General features: G+C 44.6%; 1 protein-coding gene across 2 annotated transcripts; it reads left to right on the forward strand.

The window, feature by feature from the left end:
* LOC129853308 (protein crumbs homolog 2-like) lies at positions 1 to 24,471 on the forward strand. 2 transcript variants are annotated; one of them, XM_055919205.1, is made up of 13 exons: positions 1 to 273; positions 7,035 to 7,730; positions 7,972 to 8,167; positions 8,771 to 8,910; positions 9,517 to 9,702; positions 9,876 to 9,989; positions 13,445 to 14,437; positions 14,667 to 15,226; positions 15,407 to 15,572; positions 16,257 to 17,118; positions 17,230 to 17,346; positions 22,130 to 22,256; positions 22,511 to 24,471. In XM_055919205.1, the coding sequence occupies exons 1-13, from the start codon at positions 204 to 206 to the stop codon at positions 22,730 to 22,732; spliced, it is 4,449 nt and encodes a 1,482-aa protein (XP_055775180.1). In that variant the 5' UTR covers positions 1 to 203; the 3' UTR covers positions 22,733 to 24,471. The 2 variants fall into 2 exon arrangements, with proteins under 2 accessions (XP_055775180.1, XP_055775181.1); XM_055919206.1 differs by lacking the exons at positions 22,130 to 22,256; positions 22,511 to 24,471 and adding an exon at positions 18,175 to 22,123.
* The last annotated feature ends 2,809 nt before the right edge of the window (positions 24,472 to 27,280 follow it).

Raw genomic sequence — 27,280 nt, forward strand, 5'->3', positions numbered from 1 at the left:
TATCCCCAGAGAGCTCACACACACACTCACACTACTGACTACTGACCAAGCATGGAGAGCCTGCAGCACACTTCCAGCTAACGTCTATTAGAGCAGAGAGTTGATCGGCTGGACCAGTATGCTGGGCGGGGACCCTGTGGAGGAGTGACAGGCAGCAGTTCTCAGGCTGGACGTTACGGAACCCAGTGGGTCCCATCACTGCCATGGAGTTTGGGAGGTTTCTTTTCAAGTCCCAAAGAACTTTGCTGCTCAGCATGATAATGTTCAAACTGGGTAGGACTGTTGATCAACTACTAGGTGTATGAATACTACAATATTCCATGTGTTGTTGTGAGTGTGAATAGTGAGAAGTGTGTGTGCACTTGTATGTGTGAGTATTAATGGAGAAAGTAGTGATGTGGAAATGTGTGTGTGTGTGTGTGTGTGTGTGTGTGTGTGTGTGTGTATATATGTGTGTGTGTGTAGGAGATAGGGACAGGGCTGTAATAGGGCATTAGCAAGGTGGGAAGATGTTACAGGAGGACAAGTGGTTAGAGGCCAGCTGGCAGACAGGTTGTTGTAGTTGATGTTAAGCTGAGTGCAGTCTCCCTTCAATAAGTTATTTATTCTTTAATTATACGGCTGGTCCTATTCATCCTATTTATCCATCTCTTTAAGAGAACCAAGATAGACTTGCCCCAAGAAGAGAGCTATCAAACATTTGTAACATAGCATACATAAAACAAGAATTGTGGTAAAACGTATGTCACTATAATTTATCATCCATTACTATGTAAGACAATTGAAGATATAATTGTCTTGAGCCCTTATCATTAATTAATTCGTCGTTCACAATCAACTAACACAGTGAGATAGTTGGCTTTTGTTATTAATCTCTGATAACCCATGTCTTCTATGATAGAAGCATTAAGATCAGCAGAGAGATGAAGACAGGAGGGATTGTGGGGTGGGATTGGGGTGCCGTTGGGTGGAGGATATTTTGAACCCCACCTAATGATGCGTTGACCCATTTTTCCTGCGGCCCTGTGGGAAGCGTCTGAACCTCGTTAAATTGGACAGACTGACAGGACGGGACGGCTAGAGCGGATTGCATGCAGGGGCCATTGTTACCATCACCATGGTGACGGGTTAAGAGTCTGCACCACTTTTTGTCTAAACTATGAATGGAGAGAGAGGCAATCTTCGGAGAAGTGTGGAAAAACAAACAGTATATTTAGATTTTATGGCTGATGGAAAAGTATCTACAATATTGAATCAACAATTGTTCATATAAGATACTATCTTGACGACAATATGGCTCCTTTAATGTTAAACCCACACGAAACACAAACCTTTAAATCTCTGACTGACATCACAGGATAACTGTGACTAAACGTGTGAGAATTTGTGCTTTTTAAAGCAAAGTGAATCACCACAGTGTAGCCTTTTGAGTATGAATACAGTTTAGGAGAAAGCTCAACACTGGCATGGCTTGGCTAGCAGTCCCCTGTGGTGACCAAATAGAATTCCTCTAACTAGAACTTGTGCTAGAGCCAGGAGCGTCCTCTCACATTAGTCATGGCATCATTGGTCCATATCTCACAGTGTGGGTTTCAATTGACATTTGACTTGGAGTATATGTATGTTATGTATGTTATGTTGGCTAACTATTGTTGGTAACTGTTATCACGGGGCAGGGGAAAGAAGTTCTCCTATATTATAACTATTAATCATCTATTATCTTCCTGCTGCGTTCTCCCACACTGTTAGAGGGATGCTCTGACAGACTCACTCTAGAGTTGGGGCTGGGATCCATCTCTGCACAGACAACTGACAACTCTCTGTTCTTTTACTCTACCTACGTACTAAGTTAGGATGGTCCCATGACAAGTACCTGGCTCTGCTCTGTGTTTATCTTCATTCCTGGGGTCAAGTGCTTGGTGCAGTGCAGTGCCAGAGAACAGTGCCGTAATCTGCCCATAACCATGATTTATGAACTGTTTCATGACACGGGAGGCAGCAATGACATCAACACATTGGAATGTTTCAGGGATGACTGGTCTGGCTGCAGCAGGATAGACCAGTCAGAGACCCCCGCTGTCTAAACCAATCACCACCCCCCACACTACTACTAGTCTGATATGGGGTCCATGTGTACCAGCTACACTACACTACTTAAGCATCTTTAGGTCTTATAAAAGCGCTATATACACTGAGTGCACAAAACATTAGGAAAACCTTCCTGATATTGAGTTGCAGCACCTTTTGCCTTCAGAACAGCCTCAATTCGTCAGGGTCATGGACTCTACAAGGTGTTGAAATTATTCCACAGTGATACTGGCCCATGTTGCTTCCAATGCTTTCCACAGTTGTGTCAAGTTGGCTGGATGTCCTTTGTTCTTAATGTTTTGTATACTCAGTGTATATACGATATTACCTTACTGACATACTGCTCTTCCCCCAGGTATCACTAACGGCACCTTTGAGAGCAATGCTCTGCAGTACACTGCTAACCGCTCGCTATTTGCCTCTGTGACCAGTACCTGCTCCTAATGTTTTGTACACTCAGTGTAAATCCTATGCATTATGATTATGTCTGGAGGAGGAGAGTGTTAACATGTGTGCATGTTAAACACACTCTCTAATATAAAGGGAACACCATGAGTTAAGGGAAGCTTGTGGGTTGATGGGTTGAGAGTAGGAGGAACTGATTAAACTGGGGGCTGACACCAACATTCCAGTGTGTCTGGGGTATCAGGGCATTAGTAGAGATCAGGGAAGGTGTTTCGAACAGACAGATTACAGCAGGGGAAGCAGACTGACTGACAGCAAGTAACTGTGACACATTGCCTTACAGGAGGACATTATCAGTGGTCAGTGGTCTCCAACACTTGTCATGGAGAGCAACAAGTTGTGCTGGCTTTTGCCAATAATCACAAACCTGATCACACACAGCTAATCTGTGTGATGATAAGTTTATTAATTGAATCAGGTGCTGAACTCGATCAAAAGCCTCCCCACCCTGCAGCTCTTCAGCACTATGGGTGGTCACATTATAGTAACAGATAGGTGTTAGGGGTGACAAAGGAACTGTATGTAGACGTGCTAAATGGTATGGGGTGGCAGGTAGCCAAATGGTTAGAGTGTTGGAACGTTGCAAGATCGAATCCCCGAGCTGAGGTAAAAAAAATCTGTCGTTCTTCCCCTGAACAAGGCAGTTAACCCACTGTTCCTAGGCCGTCATTGAAAATATGAATTTGTTCTTAACTGACTTGCTGTAACGGGCGTCCTAGTAGGGATTTGACCAGACGGGCAGTTCAGGCGCCGTTGGGCAGACGGCAGACTCTGGCCGGCTAAGACGCACTGTAGGCCTGGTGCGTGGTGCCGGAACTGGAGGTACCGGGCTAAAGCTACGCACCTTCAGGCTAGTGCGGGGAACAACAACAGGGCACACTGGACTCTCAAAGAGTACTATAGGCCTGGTGCGTGGTACCGGCACTGGTGGTACCGGGCTGAGGGCACGCACATCAGGGCGAGTACGGGGAGAAGGAACAGTGCGTACAGGGCTCTGGAGACGCACAGGAGGCTTGATGCGTGGTGCCGGAACTGGAGGCACTGGGCTGGATACACACACCACAGGGAGAGTGCGTGGAGGAGGAACAAGGCTCTGGAGATGCACTGGAAGCCTTGTGCGTGGTGTAGGCACTGGTGGTACTGGGCTGGAGCGGGGAGGTGGCGCTGGAAATACCAGACCGTGCAGGCGTACTGGCTCCCTTGAGCACTGAGCCTGCCCAACCTTACCTGGTTGTATGCTCCCCATCGCCCGACCAGTGCGGGGAGGTGGAATAATCCGCACCGGGCTATGTAGGCGAACCGGGGACACCATGCATAAGGCTGGTGCCATGTAAGCCGGCCAGAGGAAACGCACTGGTGGCCAGATGTGTAGAGCCGGCTTCATGGCATTTGGCTCAATGCTCAATCTGGCCCGGTCGATACGAGGAGCTGGTGTGTACCGCACCGGGCTGTGCACACGTACAGGAGACACCATGCGCTCTACTGCGTAACACGGTGTCTGCCCGTACTCTCGCTCTCCACGGTAAGTACAGGGAGTGGGCGCAGGTCTCCTACCTGACTTCGCCACTCTCCCTTTTAGCCTCCCCTCCAAAAAATTTGGGGGCTTTACTCACAGGCTTTTCGGGCTTCCAGCCACGTCTCCTTGCTGCCTCCTCAAACCACCGCTCCTGGGCTTTAGCTGCCTCCCTCTCTTCAACAGAGCGGCGATATTCCCCTGTCTGAGCCCAGGGTCCTTTTACGTCCAATATTTCCTCCCATGTCCACGAGTCCTGGTTTCTTTGTTGCGCTCTCCCACGCCGCTTGGTCTTTGGTTGGTGGGTGATTCTGTAACGGGTGTCCTCCTCCTCTTCAGGCGAAGAGGAGGAGTAGGGATTTGACCAAAACGCAGCATTGTGATACGACATGAATATTTATTAAACAAGACGAAAACTAAACATACTTGAGAATATACAAAATAATAAACGAAGTCAAACAGACCCGAACAAACGAACTTACATAACACGAAGAACGCATGAACTGGTACAGACGACACAAACGAACGAACAAACGAAACAGTCCCGTGTGGTGCACAGACACAGACATGGAAGACAATCACCCACAAACAAACAGTGTGAACAGCCTACCTTTATATGGTTCTCAATCAGAGGAAATGTCAAACACCTGTCCCTGATTGAGAACCATATAAGGCTAATTACAAGTGACCTAAACATAGAAACACAAAACATAGAATGCCCACCCCAACTCACGCCCTGACCAACTAAACACATACAAAAATAACAGAAAACCCGGTCAGGAACGTGACACTTGCCTGGCTAAATAAATGTCAGTCGTAGGTGTTACTATGGATAGAGGGATAGGTGTTTATAAGGAGGGGTGACTAACAACCCCCTGGCATACACTGGTTGTTTCCACGCCATTTAAATTAAATTACGTTCAACCAATGTGGAATAGACATTGAATTGACATCTGTGCCCAGTGGGAAGGGACAGAGAAGATAAGCTGTGAGTGACGGAAACTACTCTCATGTAAACATATGTTAAAAATCCCTTCTAATGAACTTTGTTAAATACAATATAAACAATACCAGTATATTGAATAACTCTGATAAGCCAGTCGATACTTTAGTAATCTAATCAAATCAGGATTTAAGACAACATACACATTCCATAAACGTAATGTTTTATGAGGAACACATTATCAGAACTCACACAGCATTTACATTTGACATTTTAGTCATTTAGCAGACACTTTTATCCAAAGCAATCACCTATCTATCTTAAGATAAATGCACATCTTACAGTTAGTGGTTTATCTTAAGATAGATAGATAGATAGATAGATAGATAGATAGATGAGACAACCACATAAGTACATGTTTCTTCAATAAAGCAGCTAACAGCAAAGTCATACTCTTTGAAGAGGTAGTGTTTCAGATGTTTTCGGAAGATGGGAAGGGACTCTAGCTTCAGGGGGAAGCTGGTTCCACCATCCACCAGTTTGACTGGGCTGAGCGGGAGGGGTAGGAGGGCCAAGAGACCAGAGGAGTACTTGGGTTGGGGTGTAGGGTTTGAGTATACCCTGAAGGTAGGGAGGGGCAGTTCCACAGTTTTGTCCTCTTCATATTCAAATATTTTAGCACTGTAAGCTTATTCTTTTCCATAAAGGAAATTCTGCAAAGATAGTGTTTGCTATGTCCTCAACAACTATAGCGGGAAATCGAACCAGGGTCAAACAGTCTGTGATTATTAAACTAGTGAATGACAACCTGATGCATTGTGTATGACGATGGGCCATGCGGTCTGAACCAAGTTAGAGAAGTAGTGGTCAGAGTGAAGGGAACTAAATTGATGAAGTCTCAGGTAACAGCTGCTCACACAATGATTGTGTAATGAAGTTGTGCTGTGTTCACTGTAGAGACTAGAGAGAGAGGGAAGTGGGCTTTTTACTCTTCATTAAGAGAGTGCTCTGTAAGCGCCTCAAAATCAGAGACAAAGGGAGAGGTCAAATGTACTGTAGCTGGTGTATTAGTCTACTAATGAGCTTGTAGGATGTCACGCCTATAAGAACTCTCAGTGCTACTACTTGGTAATCTCATTGGCAATGTTCCCTCCAAAGAATTTAGGCACTGAGCAAATTTCAGGTCTGCTGAGCGCAAACTTGAACCTTGTGAAAATTCTGTGCGACTTCTGGCACGGGTTTATTGTGAACACTAAGGCTGTACCCGCTTTAGGCTACTGTGGCTATTTGATCATAATGTAGGCCTATCAGAGTGGCCTACTATCAAAATCAATGGTTCTATCATTCAGCCTACAGTAGCAGCCGATGTGTGTTGTTCAATGTAGGCCTACATTCCATGAGACCTTTTGAAAAAATATGCAGGGCTTGACATTAACCTGTTTATCCACTTGTCCTTCAGACAAGGAGGTGACTGACAATATGTTGTTTGATGCAAGAAACCACTTTACAAAATAAAGTCCATTATTATCAGATCCACATAGGACAATTTGGACATTTGCATATAGGGATACTGCAGCTCTGATTGGTTATGTCACACTTGTCTTTGGAGTATGGGCTGAGTCATGCCTGTCAATTCAATAGAATCCTACTTTGGTGCTTTCTGCCTACAATAAAATATCTTGTATGGTTAGTTTTGCAACACTAAGTCTTGCATAGTTTGTTTTGTTTCAGTATGTTGCATTGAAAGTGGCTAATATTGTCTATTCCCACTGTAGAGGCAAATGTTGATAGTGTTAACTAAAGGGGAAAACTAGAAAGTTGAGTGTAGTTCAATCTCGTGCTTCTCTGCTGGGGCTGATGTTACTTCTGCACTGCAGTCCCAAGGGAGCTGTGTGCCCACAAGTGCACAGCTTACCAGACTTTACCAGTGATTTTCTCACAGCAGTTTCCTCAAGTCAAACTTTGGAGCTTGATAAGGTCTACTCATTCATGTTAAATACTGAGTCTTTTATTTCTTGCAAACAGGTATACTGTGCACAGCAGCAGACCAGTGTCTGTCATCCCCGTGTCAGAATGGAGGTACGTGTTTGGACTATATGGGTAACTACACGTGTCTCTGCCCCAGCTGGCCAGTCCACTACACGGGGAAGGAGTGTAAGGAGCTGTACGACCCCTGTGTCTACGATGCCCCTTGCACCAACTGTACCAGCACACTGGGCACAGGGGTCTACACCTGCCACTGCCTTGTCGGCTTCGCAGGGACCAACTGCACACTCAACATCAGCAGGTGTTTGAGCAACCCATGTAAAGGGGATGTCAGGTCTCACTGTGTGGACAGGGTGGACGGCTACACCTGCCACTGTCCCCCTGGCTATGGAGGAGAAGAGTGCCAGGAGAGGATCAGGGACTGCTCTGAGGAGCCGTGCCATAACGATGCCACCTGTGTTGGCACACCGGATGGGTACGTGTGCCAGTGTGGCCCGGGTTTCCAGGGGAGGGACTGTGAGGAGAACATAGATGACTGTAAGTCACTCCCCTGTCAGAACGGAGCCATCTGTAAAGACGGCGTCAACGGATACCAGTGCTTCTGTGTGCCTGGTTTCCAAGGCTACCACTGCGACCTGGACATTAACGAGTGTGCGTCACAGCCGTGTTTGAACAACGGGACCTGTGCCAATGAGGTGGACCACTATGAGTGCAACTGTCTTCTTGGATTCAAAGGTGAGACGGTCTCTGTTTAGGTCAGTGCAATACATCCTGCTGTCTTAGAGAGTTAGGGAACTAGCCTTTCTTCTTAATTCAGTGCCTTTAGTTAAGAGTTCACTACTAAACCAACCTCATATAGAAACTACACATGTTTGATACACCATGGTTAATGTTGCTCCAATAGACCTCAGAGCTCAGTTGTTTTCCTCATGGTGAAACACATCATATGAAGCTGTGTCTGTGCTGTGTGTGGCAGGGGTGAACTGTGAAGTGGAGATAGATGACTGTGAAGAGCAGCCCTGCCAGAATGGAGCCAGCTGCCATGACCATGTGGGTCTGTACATATGTGAGTGTGTGTCCGGGTACGAGGGCCATGAATGTGAGCTGGACATTGATGAGTGTGCCAGCGGACCCTGTCTCAACGAGGGCAACTGCACAGACCTGGTGAACAGGTAAGGCGGCTCCTACTCTTTCTCCTCTTATATGCTGAATCAGCTGCTTAACCCCAATGTGTCGGTGAGCAGTATGTCAGCCGAGGGATTCCTTCCAGACACTAAAGTTTAACAGGGCAAGGATAAGGATCAATCCGCTTATTCGGATGGTAATTAATCATGAGGTTGGGAAGTTAGGAAAACCTGATAGAGCTTCATCAGACCTGGGTTGATAAGACAGAGATACGTTAGATTGAACCAATTACATTTGTTAGTCAAAAAATGCCCTAAAGGTGGTCTAAGGAGTTGTAGTGGTCTAAGCTGTTTAGGATCAGGCCCACTGCTGTTTCAACATAATCTCACCTCTATCTTTCCTTTCTACCTTTGTCTTGTCCAATAAAACTAAATAACGCAAGGAGTAGGACTGCCCCACAAAAAAAACTACTTGAGGGGGGAAAGCCTGTAGCTCAGAAATCATATACTAGAATAGAAACTTCACAGCTAAGGCTGTTTAATATCTCTACTGGCTGCGCTGAGACCCCACTGCATTTTTATACATCAAAGCTGTCCCAGTTTCACTGAAATAAGATGGATCTAATTTGCCTCTGTAACTTTCCTCCTCAGCTATGAGTGTCACTGCACTGGGACAGGCTTTACAGGAGAGCAATGTGAAGTGGACATCCCAGAGTGTGCTTCTGACCCCTGCCAGAATGGAGCTACCTGCGTAGAGGGAATCAACCAATATGGCTGTGTCTGCTGGCCAGGTACACACTCTAAATACTCCCGCTGTGTACCCACTTCTCACCAAATGAGGGAGTAGTAACATGTCTGCATAGCTTTCGCTACACTACAGGAAGTACTAAACATGCAGGGATTATTGGACAAGGCAATTTGATCTGCTATCTGACACTAAAACAGCGAGTATATGGGAACATCCTAAGTGTCAGGAGTATGTTGAAATGAGAAACTCCAGGCGCAGTCTTTTAGAGACATTTGAAACCTCTTCTTGGTAAGATTGGGTTATTGGAGTTTCCCAGACGTAAATCAATGAGATAAAGGGTAAAAGGTATGTAGTTTAGAGGACAAGAAGGGGGAGTGGTATGAGACATAGCGAAAAACCTATAATAGTCTGTAATAGTGTAGTACTGTGGTGTTACACCACAGTGCCATCTAGTGCAGAACTGGTGTAGCCGCAGGGACATGAGCAGTAGGAAAACAAAGATGATCCTCAATAATATATCATAATATGGGAGAACACATCATATTGTTGTGTTTTGATGCATAAAGACATGCTGATAGATACTGTATGTGTGTATTGAACAAGGTGGTACTGTGTGGTCTTGTTTTAATAATGGCTGTGTGTAATGCAGGTTATGAAGGGAAGAACTGCCAGGTGGATATAGACGAGTGTGAGCTGGAGCCCTGTGAGAACGGAGGAGAGTGTTTCCAGCGCTCAGAGTTGCCGTACTATGGGGTGCTGTCTGGACTGGAAGACAGGGAGTTCAACTATGAGGATGCAGCTGGGTTCCTCTGCCACTGTCAACCTGGGTTTGCTGGTAAGGCAAAAGACTCATATTCATACTTGGTGACCTCATGATCATTGAATAGGAACAGGATCCTTTAAGAATAAGATCTGGTTGAATTGGAATCCTTTGATATTGTAGTCAATGTTAATTTGAGTTGAGGGTAAGTTATTGAGTAAGTAAGTAATGCGTCCTGTCTCTTGCAGGAGAGAGCTGTGAAGTGAATGTGGACGAGTGTGAGTCCGCCCCGTGTCAGAACGGAGGGAGCTGTGAGGACCTGGTCAACTCATATTGGTGTGTCTGTCTACCTGGGTTTACAGGTAAGACTGTCTCTCTTTTTCACTGTGTAATAATACAGCTCTTTATGTGCAAAGAACCCCTGACCTGCTCTTAATATATTATGAATCCCCCTTGACGGTAGAGAGAAACATGTTTGTTTTAAAGTTAATTTCCTGCAATTCTACAAATTTTGCCAAGGGGCAGAGAGAACACTTTTCTAGTTTTACAGCTAATTTCCTACAATTCTGCACATTTTGTAATGACTTATGCCATCTTAATATGATGTGTGTGTGAGAATGACTAACACAATCAATGGGGGCCCCCTGAAGATCAGGGCCCCTGGGCATGTGCCCTGAGTGCCCGTTCGGTATTTGGCCATGATTACTACAAGTTTCGATAGCTGGCTAGACTAACTACCAATCTAATGCACAACCAAAATTCGAAATTAAACCTGGTGTATTCTACTATTCTTACTCTCAATATTAAGTTGAGGGGCCCTATTTATTGCACTTATGCCTAAACCCGGCCCCGGAAATCCCATAGTGATATCTCTTTGGAGATGCTTGCTGAGCAGTGAGAAAAACAATAATTGGTTAATCCTGCCACTGCTGATCATTCCGGCTGGAACTGGTCTGCTTTGGGCATTAGAAAACTTTAATACCACCATCAGTCAAAACAGAGATAAAACCACGCTGAAAGTTTGACCTTGAGTTTAGTACAAGTGAAGGTGGGAAGGAAAACCACCCATGAATAACTCTGAATATAAAGCAAAGTATATATCCAGTTTCTTGGGTGACCTGCAGGGGTTTGACAGGGCGGGTATTTGAAGCTACTCTTCCTGGTGTCCTCAAAATAACTTTACAAAACAAACACTGATACACTAATAGACATGGATAGTCACAAAGTGAAAATGCAACGATACACAAACAATACAACTAAAAAACAATGTGTGTGTTAGAGTGTGTCTTTGTGTGTGTGTGTCCCCTCACTGTCCCCGCCGTTCCATGAGATGTTGTTAAATCCGTTTTGAAAGGTGATTTTGCTGTTTGCTTTAGTAATTGGAGATGGAAGGGAGTTCCATGCGATCATGGCTCTGTATAATACAGTGCGTTGCCGTGAATTCCTTTTGGACTTGCGGACTGTGAAGAGGGGAGTCCATATGGAGGGGCAAGGCAGTAGAAGAACAACAAAGCCCGTAAAACCTGCTGCCATATGTCAGTAGTCCTGGCTGTGCATTAAACATAGGTCTTTCCTCTAGTTTACCAGGGGAGAGAGAGATTACCACAAAGCTGCTTAAGCCTTATCAACTGCTAATGAATGAAAGCAGGCACGAAGACCCTCTCATCACAAAAACAAAACCTGTTACCAATTAGTACAGAATGCATTGTGATACTCCTAGTCCTAGGCTATTTGCAATTGTAAGCATACTTCCATATATTGTAACCAGGCATCAGCAAAATAGAGGGGACATAACACACACGTGCACAACAAGATAATATGACTGCATATTATCTGTGATTCCATGAGTTTCCTTTGCACGTGCAGATATAATACTCAGGAACTGGATACACAAATGACATAGAGCCCCCCTCATCCCAGCCCACCTTGACCCTCCTTTCCCCCTATGTTATACTGAGCTAAAAAAAAACTGTTAGTCATTTACCAGAAGTTCTTATCCAGAGCGACTTACAGTAAGTAGTGAGTGCATACATTTTCATCTATTTAAAAAAATAAATAATAATTCGTTAGTCAAGCTCAGCCCCTCTACTCACAAGCCCATCTCTTGTGATTAAAATGTCATCTGCCATGAGTGGGCATCCATAATATCAATCAGGAGGGACTGCAGCCCAACATTCCTGTTGTCAGCACTGACAGAAGCCAGCTGGGTGGGAGGCTTAGAGCCCTGGCTGGGCTGGGCTGCCGAGGGAAGGAGGCATGCAGGCAAAAGGGAGGGAGAGAAGGAGGGTGGGCTAGGCTTGTGTAATCACTTCTGCCTGCCTGGTACAGAGGGGAGTGTATGGACTGTGTGTATGTGTGTGTGAGTGTGTGTGTGAGAGAGGGAGAGAAGGGGCACGAGTTGGATCTCTTCTGTTAAGCTATATGTGTGTGTTTACTGCTCTGGGAGAATGAGGGGGCTACTGCTACTACTGCTGCTGGCTGTGTGGTGTGGGTCACGGGGACAGACAGGTAAACACCTCCGATTTACAGTACAGGGAAGGGCTGCTAGGACAGGCTGTGTGTTTCTGTGGGGGAGGTATGGGGCTGGAGGAGGGCGCATGGAGCATTGTTATTGTTTTTAATTGTGTGGAGAGGAGTTTTAGTAGGTTTTGCTGATGCATAAACTTTCTGGGCTCATTTCTTACCAAGTGTATTAAAGTCCCATTGATTTACTATATATAGACTGTAAATAATCAAGCACTATTCTTCACAGTGTTTTTTTACTGTGATTTGGCTGGAATGCAGAAAGAAAAGGAGCAACTGGGCTCACATCCCTACTGATATTTCAACTGTCAGATCAATTCAATTAACGTCCCAGTCATTACTTTCATTGTGTAAGGCTACCTTCATCATTCATTTCATCATTAGTAAACTGTCATAGTCTAATCAAGTGCTTCCTGGAAAGTCTCATGCGTGCCAGTGTACTTAGTTCCATATTAATTAACTTATTGGTTTGGTTAGGGAGACTCTGATTAACTCATTTGGTTTGGTTAGGGAGACTCTGATTAACTTATTTGGTTTGGTTAGGGAGACTCTGATTAACTCATTTGGTTTGGTTAGGGAGACTCTGATTAACTTATTTGGTTTGGTTAGGGAGACTCTGATTAACTTATTTGGTTTGGTTAGGGAGACTCTGATTAACTTATTGGTTTGGTTAGGGAGACTCTGATTAACTTATTGGTTTGGTTAGGGAGACTGATTAACTTATTTGGTTTGGTTAGGGAGACTCTGATTAACTTATTGGTTTGGTTAGGGAGACTCTGATTAACTCATTTGGTTTGGTTAGGGAGACTCTGATTAACTTATTGGTTTGGTTAGGGAGACTCTGATTAACTTATTGGTTTGGTTAGGGAGACTCTGATTAACTCATTTGGTTTGGTTAGGGAGACTCTGATTAACTTATTGGTTTGGTTAGGGAGACTTTGACTAACTTATTGGTTTGGTTAGGGAGACTCTGATTAACTTATTGGTTTGGTTAGGGAGACTCTGATTAACTTATTGGTTTGGTTAGGGAGACTCTGATTAACTTATTGGTTTGGTTAGGGAGACTCTGATTAACTTATTGGTTTGGTTAGGGAGACTTTGATTAACTTATTGGTTTGGTTAGGGAGACTTTGATTAACTTATTGGTTTGGTTAGGGAGACCCTTATGCTCCTGTTGAATCTGTCTGTGTGGCTGAGGGACAGTGCTGTTTGGCAGAGAACGACATGACAAAACCCTTCAGCCAGATACATGTATAACATGAAGAACTAGTGGTGTGTTATGTTTTCGTTCCAGGTGTGCACTGCGAGGTAGACATCGACGAGTGTGAGAGCGAGCCTTGTCAGAACGGAGGGTCCTGCCACGACGACGCCAACGCCTACACCTGCCACTGTGTGAAGGCGGAGCCAGGGGAGGAGCCGTGGGGCGGCCATAACTGTGACGTCCGTCTGATTGGCTGCAGGGAACACCTGTGTGAGAACGGAGCCCCGTGTGTGCCTATCCTAAGCCAAGAAGAGGATGGTAATGAGGACAGTGATGGGGATGGGGATGAACAAGAGCATGGCCACACCTGCCTTTGTCCCCCGGGCTTCACTGGGAAGCACTGCGGCATCCCCACCACCTTCTCCTTCAACACAGAGGGCTATATCCTCATTCAGCTCCCTCCTACAGCTAACAGGAGTAGGACAGAAGTAGAACCCCATCACCACCATGTCCAGCTGCGCTTCAGGACCACTCTGCCTGACATGCTTCTGTTCTACGGAGGGGCTGAGCACTACTTTGTGTCCCTGGAGATCGTGGGGAGCCTCCTCAAGGCTAGCGCTGGATCAGGGAAGGAGCTACAGGCCACCTACCATCTCCCAGTCAACGACGGAGACTGGCATGAGGCCAAAGTGACCATGGATGAGAAGCTGGTACTGATGGTCAAAGGACCAGTCTGTGACAATGACGAGGGATGCACAGTGGAGAACGAAGGACACAACCAACTGGTCTTCTTCCAACATGGATCATTCCCAGAAGTCTATGTGGGTGGGGCCCCCCAGAAGTATCTGGACAACACAAAGAGTAGGAAGGGTTTCATTGGCTGCATGGAGGATCTACAGGTTGACCACCAGCGTGTTCTGCCACAGGATTTCTCTCTAGAGCACGTCCAAGACATGGAGCTGGGCTGCAACAAGACTGACTGGTGTCATCCTGACCCCTGCCATCATCGTGGGCAGTGTATTGACCTGTGGACTAGCTTCAGCTGTGAGTGTCATCGACCCTATCATGGCTCCCTGTGTGAAGAAGGTAAGAACTGTTATAGCTTTTAAAAAATTACTACTTGACTTTTTAGTTTTCAAATATTGCTTTTAAAATTATGTAAAAACTATACAATAAACTGTAAACACCAGGCGTTGGCACTATACGGTCATTTAAAGAGGGTTACTCAGCTTACAACCAGTTTCCTTCAACAACACTGGTTTGTACAGGTTTTGTCATTCACACTGAAAGCATTGCTTTTTGTTGCTTGCCTCAGAATACCCCTCATGGACATTCAGTAATGAAGAAACAGTGAGCTATGCTGCCTTCAACATCAACACAACTGATGGTGAGAACTTCAACATCTCCTTCTTCCTCCGCTCTCTGAATCCCAGCGGCCTGCTCCTCCAGCTGCGGAGAGGGAGGAGGGCCTACCTCATCCTGTACCTGCGGGAGGGAACCCTGGTCTTCAACAGCCCCCCCACCACTCTGTTCTCTAACAATACCTACTTCACCAGCGGACAGAGGGAGCTGGTTACTGTGACGATACGCCAGGGTCAGGTAGGGTTCAGACAGGCTGGTACACAGCTCTCCCTGGGGAGGGTGAGGATGGAACGGGGGGATGTGGTGTACATCGGGGGTCTGCCACCGGGGGAGTCCACTGCCCCCTGGGGAGGTCACTTCAAAGGCTGCCTGCAGGACATCACTCTGGACCACATGCAGCTGTATCCCAACCACACAAAGGAGGAGTGCCACACCCACGAAGCGTACCAGTGCTACTTCCCAAACAAAGCTGAGAATGTGTTGGATGGCTGTGTCAGTGATGAGGCATGCAAGGTACAGTAACATCAATGGAAACTTTAATCTTTAGAGATGTATTACTGTAACTGCAGGAGTGGGTGTAACTGTTCAAGGATACTTGGTACAAGCGCTGACTCGATTTGTCAGGTTAGGGTCCCGATAAAGACTTTTGAGTTCAGTCTTTGTAACAGACACTAATTTCTAAGTTCTCCTCAGACTGGTCCCTGTCAGAATGGAGGAACGTGCATGGTCACCTGGAATGAATTTGAGTGCACCTGTCCCATGAACTTCTCTGGCAGGCGATGTGATACACGCGTGTGGTGTGTCAGTGACCCCTGTGTCATGGGCAGCCAGTGTGTGGATCTAGTTGACGGTTATGAGTGTAAGTGGACATTTTTGATACATTATCTCACTCCCTCACTCCCTTTCTGACAGTCTCAGTCTCTTGCTCTCTTTCAGCCATAAACATGCACACAAAATAACAAATAGCAGATAATACTGAATATTACATATTGAAAGGTATGACTAAAAAGACCTTCCTAATATGGAGTTGCACCCTCTTTTGCCCTCAGAACAGCTTAAATTCGTCAGGGCATGAACACTACAAGGTGTCGAAAGCGTTCCACAGGGATGCTGGCCCATGTTGACTCCAATGCTTCCGACAGTTGTGTCAAGTTGGCTGGATGTCCTTTGGGTGGTGGACCATTCTTGATACACACGGGAAACTGTTGAAAAACCCAGCAGCTTTGTGGTTCTTGACACAAACCGGTGCGCCTGACACCTACTACCATACCCGTTCAAAGGCACTTAAATATTTTGTCTTACCAATTCACCCTCTGAATGGCACACACACAATCCATGTCTCAATTGTCTCAAGGCTTAAAAATACTTCTTTATCCTGTCTCCTCCCCTTCATCCACACTGATTGAAGTGGATTTAACAAGTGACATCAATAAGGGATCATAGCTTTCACCTGGATTCACCTGGCCAGTCTGTGACATGGAAAGAGCAGGTGTTCTTAATGTTTTGCATACTCAGTGTATATACGATACTGCTCTTCCCCCAGGTCTCACTAACGCCACCTTTGAGAGCAACGCTCTGCAGTTCACTGCTAACGGCTCGCTAGTCGCCTCGGTGACCAGTGTCTCCGTGGACATACGTACGCGGAAGGAGAACGGCGTGCTGCTGCGGGCCACTAACGGAGCAGAGGTCTTCTGTCTGGGTCTACTCAACTCCTCCCTGCTAGTCAAACTACTGAGCGGCAACAGTCTGGAGTTGCAGGCATTCACCAGTGACCTGCCCATCTCAGATGGGGCCTGGCACCATCTCCACCTTGCCATGGCCGACCCCTTGCAACCTGTGTCCCGCTGGCGCCTCACTGTGGACGGGCGCAGGGTGGGCAGCACCATGGGCACAGCCGGGAATCTCAACTTTCTCAACGACACCACTGTGTGGATGGCAGAGAACTACACAGGCTGTCTGGGGGAGTTGAGGGTGGGAGGAGTCTACCTACCCCTGGTGGACGACCAGGATTCCCCCCAGGCAGCCCGGTTTATCAGGCAGGGAGGCCAGGAGCCCAAGATGGGGTGTGTTGGCGCCGATGTGTGCCAGTCCCAGCCTTGCCTCAACCAGGGCTTCTGCCAGGACCTCTGGAACCTGTTAAACTGCAGCTGTGCCCCAGGCTGGGAAGGACAGTTCTGCCAGAGGGACACAGATGAGTGTGCCTCAGGCCTCTGTGCCCATGGCACCTGCACAGACCTGCTGGCAGACTACCGGTGTGAGTGTCACAAAGGCTGGGGGGGCAGAGACTGTGATGAGGAGGTGGATGACTGCCTGGAACACAGCTGTTTGAACGGAGGCTCCTGTCTGGACGGGACGAGCAAGTACCACTGCGTCTGCCTCCCTGGATACAGCGGCCGCCGCTGTCAGTGAGTACCACAAACTTGTGCATGCTTCTGACTGGAAAAATCACAACACTGTGTGTGTGTGTTTAGTTTGTGTAGAAGTTGTAATGACTCTATTATATGTGTGTTCGGTAGGCGGAGATTCCCTCCACAGCAGTGTGATGAGGATACGCAGTGTGACAACAGTGGAGTCTGCATGGATGGGATCTGGGGTGCCAACTGCACCTGCAAGCCTGGATACACTGGGGACTGGTGAGATCCCAAACCTATCATTTCATGCATTTCACATTTTCGTGGACTTAAATGCATGCTCAATGGACTAGGCTTAAAGGTAAACTGCCTCTTAGAACCAACTTCTCTAGTTTTAAACGGCCTATGTGGCATCGATATGAGTCAGCAACATTCATTTTAGTGATTTTAGATTTTAGATTTTATGGATCATGCCCACTTGCCTAGTGCCCCCTAACATGAGAGAAGCAGCTGTGCTGATTGCGCTTTCTCAGCTGCACACGCTCTATATAACCATAGCATCCAGAACATCCAGACAATGAAACACGCTTTTTGTTGTTGCATGGCATGGTGATTGAATGTGGCAGCCGGTGTGGCCATGAGCTGGGGGTAAGATGGCGGACAGGAAAAAAATAAGAAAAATGTAACATATTATAAGTAAATATGGAATGGGGAATGCACAAGCCTTCTGGAAGATCTGATGAAGGAGAAGATGGCGGACAGGAAAAAATGAAAAGGAGAAAAGTGGAACATGTTTTGAGTGAATATGGAATGGTGGATCACACAGAACTTTTGGAAGAGCTACAGAAAGAAATTGAATGTGAAAAGAGTGAGGATGAATTCACTGCGGTGGCAGGTGAGGTAAAAAGCGCCTAGTTTGAGCCTTGTCCTGATGATGATAAAGATGATTCTGGCCCAGTGGGAGTGAGATTTTTGGAAAGGCTAGATTCTTGCCTTCTGGCAGATTCATATGTGGTGTCAGGTTGGGTGGAGAAGAGGTTGGGGACTGTTGAATTGGTGAAAGTAACTCAAAGTGGACTCGTGATGATTTTTTGCGTTTCTTCTGTCCAGCGGGAGCGGGCGTTCCAGACCACACAACTAGGGACAAGAGCTGTGACTTGCTTTGCTCTCTGGAGCAAGGCGCTGTTGAAAGGAATGATAACGGGGGTGGCGTTAAGTGTGGAGGAGGATCAACTGAAATTGAAGATTCCCGGTGTCTGTGACTCCTGCCATTTGGTGCGACACAGATCTGGTGAAGAGTGTGGTGAAACAGAGAGGATACTGTCTTTCCTGCAGAGTTTCCTGCTGAGTCTTTCCCGACAAGGTCAAGTTAGGATGTATAATTTATCCCATGAGAGATTTAGTCCCAAACCCATTACAGTGTTTTAGGTGCCAAGCTTATGGTCATGTTGCAGCAGTGTGTAGGAGGGAGATTCCTAGATGTGAGAAGTCAGCAGGAGGGCATGAGACAAAGGAATGTGTAGTATCGGTGGAAAGAGTTGTGTGTGTTAACTGTGGGGGTGCCCATGGTGCTGGAGATCGGAGGTGTTTGCGAACCGTCATAATACGATAGAAGAAGAAGAAGACAGTGAAACAGACCTGCCCATTATGCAGCGCCTCAGACTTGTTTCCATAAGACAACACATCGCCAATGTTATGTTGAAATAACCCTTGGCCCTAAGCCTTTTATGGAGTTTGCTGTAATATACAGTGCCAGTCAAAAGTTTGGACACACCTACTCATTCAAGGGTTTTTCTATATTTTTTACTATTTTCTACATTTTAGAATAATAGTGAAGACATCAAACTATAAAATAACACATATGGAATCATGTAGTAACCAAAAAAGTGTAAAACAAATCAAAATATATTTTATATTTGAGATTCTTCGAAGTAGCCACCCTTTGCATTGATGACAGCTTTGCACACTCTTGGCATTCTCTCAACCAGCTTCATGACAAATGTGTAACAATTGCTTAACACTATGGGCACTATGTTTAAGCGTAAACTCTATTGGACCAGTTAGGTTCACTACTGGAGCAGTAGGGAGAAATGAAAACCACATAACTGAATCATTTAGGAAAAGAATGCCGGCTTGTATTTTGTAAATAAAAAATACTTACAAAAACTGAATCACCTTGAGTAAATATTAATATGTGAAATTTGTACAATGAGCTCAATATGAATGAAATACATCAATAGTACAATAGACTTAGATTTCGGCCATATATCCTGCCTATAGTTTACTAGGGTGCACCCAACTCTATTTTAATCTGAGGGTCTCTCAGATTTCAATGTTCAAAGTTCAATAGCAATACAAAAAACATGAATCCACAGAAAACACAACCCAATTCACAAATACTGACTTATAAAACACTAAGACATGGAATCAAATGTGAGTGACTGTGCCTATCAATAAACACTGTAAGGTGTTTAAGTGTAGCATGTGCTTATAATAACAATCCCACTGCAATGAATGATGCAATGATGTTTTGCAAGAAATATCCTACCACACCGTAGTATGGCAGTGCAAATTTGGTGTTCTCCAAGGAAATTAAATCTTTGGATGCAAATCTTCTTATCAATGTCCTGGGTTCGGGCTGCTCGCCATCCTTGGTGGAACTGAAACCATACTCAAAAAACCTGACCTGTTTTACAAACAGGATCACACAATATATACACCATGAGTACTTTCATATAACCATTATTATAGTGCTTAGCTTTAATCTCTTACAGGACTAAGAAAATAAAACTTAGTCAAAATGCTTTACACTTTCACTACTGCACTAGGCTCACGTGGACTGAACAATAGACAAGTCCGGGCAAATGAAAAGTACTAGTGCTTACACCTACATGTCATTTCTTATAAAGTAATCTAAAACATAACAGTGTACCAAAATGGATTATGATACTAGCTAATCACATTTTATAAAAGTATGAAAACTAAAATAGTTGGCCATGCATGATTAGCATGATCACTAACGTTTGCTATTTCAATTGATTGATAACTGAGCTAGCCTAAATGTTAACGGCTTGTGCGTATGCTTGGTTCAGTATGTACACACACAAAATGCTAGCAATAGCTTAGCTACACTAAATGCTAGCAGCTCGTTCTCCACACCAAAACTCACCAAATCCTGGCGTCAATCTTTCCCTAAATCCCTTCACAGCATGTTTGTATAGATAAGTTAATGTTAACATCCAGTTCTCTCTTCTTAGTTCAGTTTTATACAACTTCTCAACATTTTGAAACATAGTTTTTCTTAGCTTTTCACGTTCCATTCTAGCTCTTTTTTAGCATGTTGGCGCCAACTGGTGTATAACGTGAAGTTAGGAGAGGGACTAAGAGATTATTGAGTTTTGATTGGCTCAAAATAAACTGCTCGTCATGCAGCTTCTGACAGCTGATTTGTAATAGCTGTCACATTAAACATATCAATAGCAATATATGATTGGTTACTGGAATCTCACTTGTAACGATAAGTATTCAACATTAGTTGACCTGCGTTACAAATGCTTTTCCAAAAGTCTTGAAGGAGTTCCCACATATGCTGAGCACTTGTTGGCTGCTTTTCCTTCACTCTGCGGTCTAATTTATCCCAAACCCTCTCAATTGGGTTGAGGTCGGGTGATTGTGGTTGTTTAACACTTTTTTGGTTACTATATGATTCCGTATGTCTTATTTCATAGATGTCTTCACTATTACTGCACAATGTAGAAAATAGAAAAAAATAAGAAAAACCCTTGAATGTGTAGGTGTGTCCAAACTTTTGACTGCTACTGTATATAAATTCAATCAAATAGTCTAGTACACACACCAACACTTTTCAAATGTTCAAATCAAAAGGCTATTGTACGGAAAAACGTGGACAGTCGTGTGCATCGCAAATTCAGAACCGCTGGACAGCAACATAATAAACTAAAACCTTAATCATTGGGAAAGAAATAAGAATGACTGCTAAGGCTTGATCCAAAAATGTAATAACTAAATAGGTAGCCTACAAAACTAAAACAATCTATATGTTCAAATCAAAAGGCCTAAATAACATGACATCATTAAAGCAGCCACATCCTGAGTCTGCCGACACATTCAGAAATAAAAAGATGTTTGTGTATTTAGTTTTAAAGCTCTGACGAAGGCCAAGAGAACGAGAAACACTTTTCAATGAGAGAGAACAAGTAACACTTTTCAATGAGAAAACAGAAATCCACTTTGGGTAAAAGTCAAAACTGGTGATCATTTTAATTAAGGAGAACAAAAACTACTTAGCTACATTTGAACACCACCACAGAAGCTTCGTTATTCGGCATCTTCATAATAGTTTTGTTGTTTGGCTACTTGAAGAGAACTAGGGCCTATCCCTCGCAGCCCACCTCTTTGTAGAAAAGTGTGCAGCGAATTCTACTAAATGAAGAGAGGAAATGAGTATAACATCCTGGCCTTTAAACCATCCGATTTTTCGAAAATTCCTATTCATATGTAAACCTTTTTTTTCACATACTGAGATTGCATTGTTTCCCACTATTGTTGATTCGGTAGCACATCCCCAATATCTAATTGATCAGCTGCCAGAAGGAGAATGACATCCTGGCATTTAAAGTATACTAGATTTTTTAAATGTGGCATATTATTAAACTTACTCAAACGGCCGACAATTTAGGATGCAAGTGTGGGTAATCGGACACAGTTCGAACTTAGCTAGCTAGCAAGTGATTTGGGGCACTGACAAACAATGTAAAATTGTGTGACTAAGACCTCCCACATCAAACCACACTCCCAAGACAACTCTCATTTGGCTTCATTCATGTCCGCTAGCATTTCTTAATGAGCAATCTTCAAAACGAGGCCAAAATAGGAAGTGCAGTCACCATTTAACCTGTGTCCAGTAAACCAGCCCTATATGTCTAAGGTAAAAATGCTGTCTATGTCAATGGCTGGACAGTGCAAGGTTCCTGTTGTAATTACAGCGAGCTGTGGGACTGCTGGTGTGTCAGTGTTGTGTTGAACCCCTGAAGTTCTTTCCCAGGTGTGAGGCAGAGACAGATGAGTGTGAGTCCAGTCCCTGTCTCAACGGTGCTACCTGCCTGGACCGACTCAACAGCTTCCAGTGTATGTGTATGCCGGGCTTCAGCGGCACACAGTGTGAAAACAATGTAGGTGACCACATACTGTATCTCCCCATATCGCACTCAATAACTGACAGTCTGCATGTAACCAGTACATAGTGTAGGTGTATATGTTACAGTAGTCTAGTATGTAATGCTAATGTGTGTTGAGTATCAAAAGCTTATACATAGACCAGATTGGATCAAAAGAGCTGATGTATTAAACTATTTAAACTGTAGTTCCTCTAATCTCAGTTTGAGTGAGAAGTAAGGCCTGTTGTCCTGCTCTGTCCCCTCTGTAGAGACAGGAGCAGAGGGAGCGTGTGCCCTGGCTAGTGGTGGCCATCCCTCTGGCCAGCCTGTGTGTGCTGCTGGCTGTGGTGGCCCTGGTCTTCATGGTGCTGACCGCCCGCAAGAAGCGCCAGTCAGAGGGCACCTATAGTCCCAGTGCCCAGGAGGTGGCAGGGGCACGGCTGGAGATGGGTAGCGTGCTCAAAGTGCCCCCTGAGGAGAGGCTCATATGAGCCCTACACACAACAGAAACACACACTTCCTTTGCTTGGCTGCATACACCTACACTCTCTGGTTCAGACACACAAACAGACAGGCGAGGACTGGTCAGACTCATTAAGAGGTGTCCAAGGGGTGAAAGGCCACCAGTGGTGTGGACATATGCCCTTACAGTGGTGCCCCCGCCACACTGCTGCTGCTGGGTCATGGTGGTGGGGGTGGTTAAACCCAGAGCTCATCCCTCTATGGAAAGAAGTGACATGATCTGTCAGAGCCTCAGAGAAAGACAGGATAGAGACGGTCTTCTTCCCAAGACTCGAGAAATGCTGTCGGGTTGAGTCTCCTCGGCTAATCCCTTCTCTGGAGTGATGAACCATACTTGATTCCAGTGTCTTTCTATAAAATACCTACCTGTGAACATTCTGTACCCCACAATGATTATGTGTGAGTTCACACGAATGACGACTTTGATGGTAAAACATTGTATTTTTCTCGGGATGTGCACTATGTAAGTTAACAGGCTATACCAACAATGTAAATAATGATCTATTTCTAAATATTTGCTGTGTTTTTGTTCATGTCACTGTCTTATGTAAATGTACGAGGTGCTCCTAAAAGTCCTAGAAAGTGGATTGAGACCATGTTAATGTTATCAGCTAACTTCAACTCTGATGCCACAGTCTTCAGACAGGTTGCTTTTACCCAAACCTACACTCCTGTCTCTTAGTCTTTGCTCACCAGTGCCACTAACTTAACCAGCCAAGTGATCAATGGATGTTTTCGCTCTCTGTAACTATGGATGTTGTACCACATTTATACCGTAACTGAGCTGAATGAAAATAAGGCACTATATTTTTCTATCAAATTAGCTAGATATGAAGATCATGCAGACCCTACTAAAGGCAAATAATTGAAAGATAAGTATTTGTTATGAATTGACTTCTAAATTACTTTATGAATGAGTTGTTTGTATGTGCCTTCCTAACAGAATGGATGGAATGCTGACAAACCCAACATTTTACTCCTGTATATTGTATCTATATGTTCGATGAAGCCATGTATTGTCTCAAAGGGAAACTCACTGTGATGATTTTATTGATGTCTTTGTGGAATGCTGTAGAGCAGTATGACAGACAGATAGACAAAGCATGCTGCCTGTTCTAGCTCTGTTGGGCCTCCTCCTCTTATTCCTGCATGGCTGGATTATATTTTACTGGGAGACATGTTACTGTGTATACATTGACATCATCTCTGCTCCAGTGCTGGATTTCACAGAATACATGCCAGGGTTGGGTTCAATTCAGTTTTCAATAAAGTCAATTCAGGAAGTGAACATAGCCCATTGCTTTCTATGGGGATTTTTCAATTCACAAAGTCAATTGTCAATTGAAAACTGATTTGACCCCAATCCTGGTACACCCTGGATTAATCTACAACAGGGGATAGACTGGACTGACCTGTATTTCAGCACTGAACAGTATGGTAGGAGCCTTCACTGGACGCATCTCTACTCACGCAGTACAAAGTACAGTGTACTCAACAGTATGGGATGCTGGGTAGGCTACACTGGTATATACAAGGAGTATTCTGTGATTCTGTAAAATGTGATTGGATAGTAACACTGTAACATGATGTAATTGTATATAATGTGATTTATTGAAAACGTAAACGTTTCTGTTGGATTTCAACGGTTAAACTGCTGCAAAAGAGCTGATATAAAAGAAGGATAATAAAAACATCATGAAGTAAGGGACCTGCTGTGTACGTTTCTGTTTGTAACTATCTTATAAGTCAACAGTTATCCTATAAGGCACGTGTCAAACTCATTCCACGGAGGGATGGATGTCTGCAGGTTTTTGCTCCACCCTTGTACTTGATTGATGAATTAAGGTCACTGATTAGTAAGGAACTCCTCTCACCTGGTTGTCTAGGTCTTAATTGAAAGGAAAAATCAAAAACCTGCAGACACTCGGCCCTCTGTGGAATGAGTTTGACATCCCTGCTATAAGGGTTTGACTATCTATTTGTTAAATAGAATTTGCAATTCAGTGCCTATGGTTTGTGTCTTTTAAATGAATGCAATGCTCCTGAATGGATCCCCTCTCTCAGTGCTGTAGCAAAATAAGGGAATCGTGGAGGGAGCAGAGCGGCACAATGCATGTTTGTAACGCCTAATAACGCCTTCATTGAAAAATAAATGATATAGAAATACAGTCTCTCACAAGCACAGGTCTGTTTCTTCTCATAAAGTAACAGACCTGGAAATTGTCTGTTATAACAAAGTAAGAAAGGACCCTTCAGACACGACACAGTAATCTTCTCTCGCTCATCCCAAATGAAACGAAGAGTATGATTCCAGATTTAAAATTAGCTCACTGATCCAAGAGAATGGGAACTGGCCTATGATTTTGAAATGGAGGGGCCCATCCGGTCCAAGAAAATAATTCTAAATTAAATCTTCTCTGCTGACATAATATGAGAACAACTGAGGGAACTACAATGATTTCACTCAAGTAAACCAAGAGGGAGAGGGACACAGCCAGGATAAGGGCCAGACAGAGATGTGAAGCCTGATCCACACAAGCAAGAGGAACCCACAGGAGGGAGTGCTGAGCTTAGAAGAAACATTTGGGAAGGACTATTATTACACTTTACAGTAATGCTGACAAAGGTGCTTACATTTAAAGGTTATGATATGTGAAAAAGTTAGAACAATGATGTTGGCTGAATATCCTGAGGGATCATTCAATTTATAGAAAAATCCTTTATCATCACAGTCTCCATCTTATCTCCTCCTCTTTCTCTCTCTTTCTCTCTCCTCTCACTCTGCACCATCCCTCCTTCCTCACTCTCTGGCCTCTTTGAAGAGCTCATGGTGAATTCCTTTGTGTCTTTATCATAACTTCCACCCTCAGAGCAGTGCAGTGGTGGTCAGTGCTTCTCACCCTCCCTAATGAACAGAACTGTAGAGGAAAGGATCGCTGGCTGGCTTCTTCCCTGATCCACAGCGTGGGGGCAGAGGAGGCAGGAATGCTGGGCTGGAATCTACACACCCACGTATACACACACACACACACACACACACACACACACACACACACACACACACACACACACACACACTGGGCATCTCAAATTCCAATACCCCTCCCAGCCATAAAAGAAGGTATAAAATATTCCTTATCTAGATATGATGTAATCTACTGTACAATGTAGAACATATTTACTTTTCTATTACTTTACTATCTTACCACAACCTTCCAGGTATCTGACACCTTACAGTAGATATATCATAAAAGCTTTCACAGACTCCAACACAATTTATACACAATGTTCTCAGCTTAGGTAAGCCTGATGAAGACAATTTAAAGCTGTGAATGCTACACTATTTTTGTGAAAAAAAGATGATTGGTCTCATCTAATAAACTACATTTTCCTTGATCTGGGTACTCAGAATACACTAAGTATAGATAAGGAGGGAGGAAGGGAGATAAATAAAAATAGACACAGTCAATAGAAAACTAGGACAAAGACAATCCAGCACCCAGCCTTGCACTGATCTCCAACACCCCTCCTCCCTCCCCCTTCTCCTCCTGAGCCCTGAGAGATGGGTGCCTGGTGTGCAGGGGCCCGCTCCCCCAGCGCTGTTGTGTGACAGCCCTGACAGACGAGGGCTGTTCCTGGGTAAGTATCATGTCAGGAGGAGGTGGCGCTCGCCAGTGTCAGCCATCATGATGCCAGCTCTCGCTCTAATGAGGGAGACGGCCGTCTCCTGCTCTCTCCCACGTGTCAGGAATCGCCGACAAAATCAGAGGAGCGTCACGCCGGCCACAAATGATACGTTGACAAATGCAGATATTTCACTTTTAATTGACACTAAGAGATGGAGATGATCCCGCTGCCAGGACTTCTGAGGAGACAATGACACGGAGAGAGAGGGAGGAAGAGAGAGAGGGACGGGGGGGAAGAGTGAGAGAGGAAATAAAAAAATAGGGGAAAGCAGAGATGTAAAAAGCTCCAGAGAAAAAATGATGTATGAATACGCTGGAAGGATGTTTAATATTTGTACAGTGTGTCATTCTCCCTGTATTCTCCACACGTGTGGTTGAGGACGAGATTAAAAGCAGGCTAAGATTAGATGTGTGTTTCTGAGGCTTGTCAGCCCGCCGTGACAGCCTTGCGTGGGGAACGTCTGCGCTGCATTGATACAGCAGCATTGAGGTTTACAGCTGATGGACTGTACTGTCACTGTACCAAACCCTGCCAATCATGAACTAGTCACTAGTTAGCCAGGTGTGCCTTAAGTACACACATGTCACAAAGCTCTGGCAGACACAGGGTGAATTATGGATTCACTTGATATGGTAATAACTGCCTGTGTTTACACTCATAATAGACTCAACAAACATTTGGCTCTTCAGCCGGTAATAACAGGTGCACAATACTACAGAAATCATGCATTTGATTTCCAGACATATTGCCTGAGATGTCTTTAATTGAGCAGTATAGCTGTAAATTCAGATCATTGTGCAGAATTACACAATTAAATCCCATTTGGTCTA

The sequence above is a fragment of the Salvelinus fontinalis genome, chromosome 4 (genome assembly GCF_029448725.1).
Source record: "Salvelinus fontinalis isolate EN_2023a chromosome 4, ASM2944872v1, whole genome shotgun sequence".
Taxonomy (NCBI): Eukaryota; Metazoa; Chordata; class Actinopteri; order Salmoniformes; family Salmonidae; genus Salvelinus; species Salvelinus fontinalis.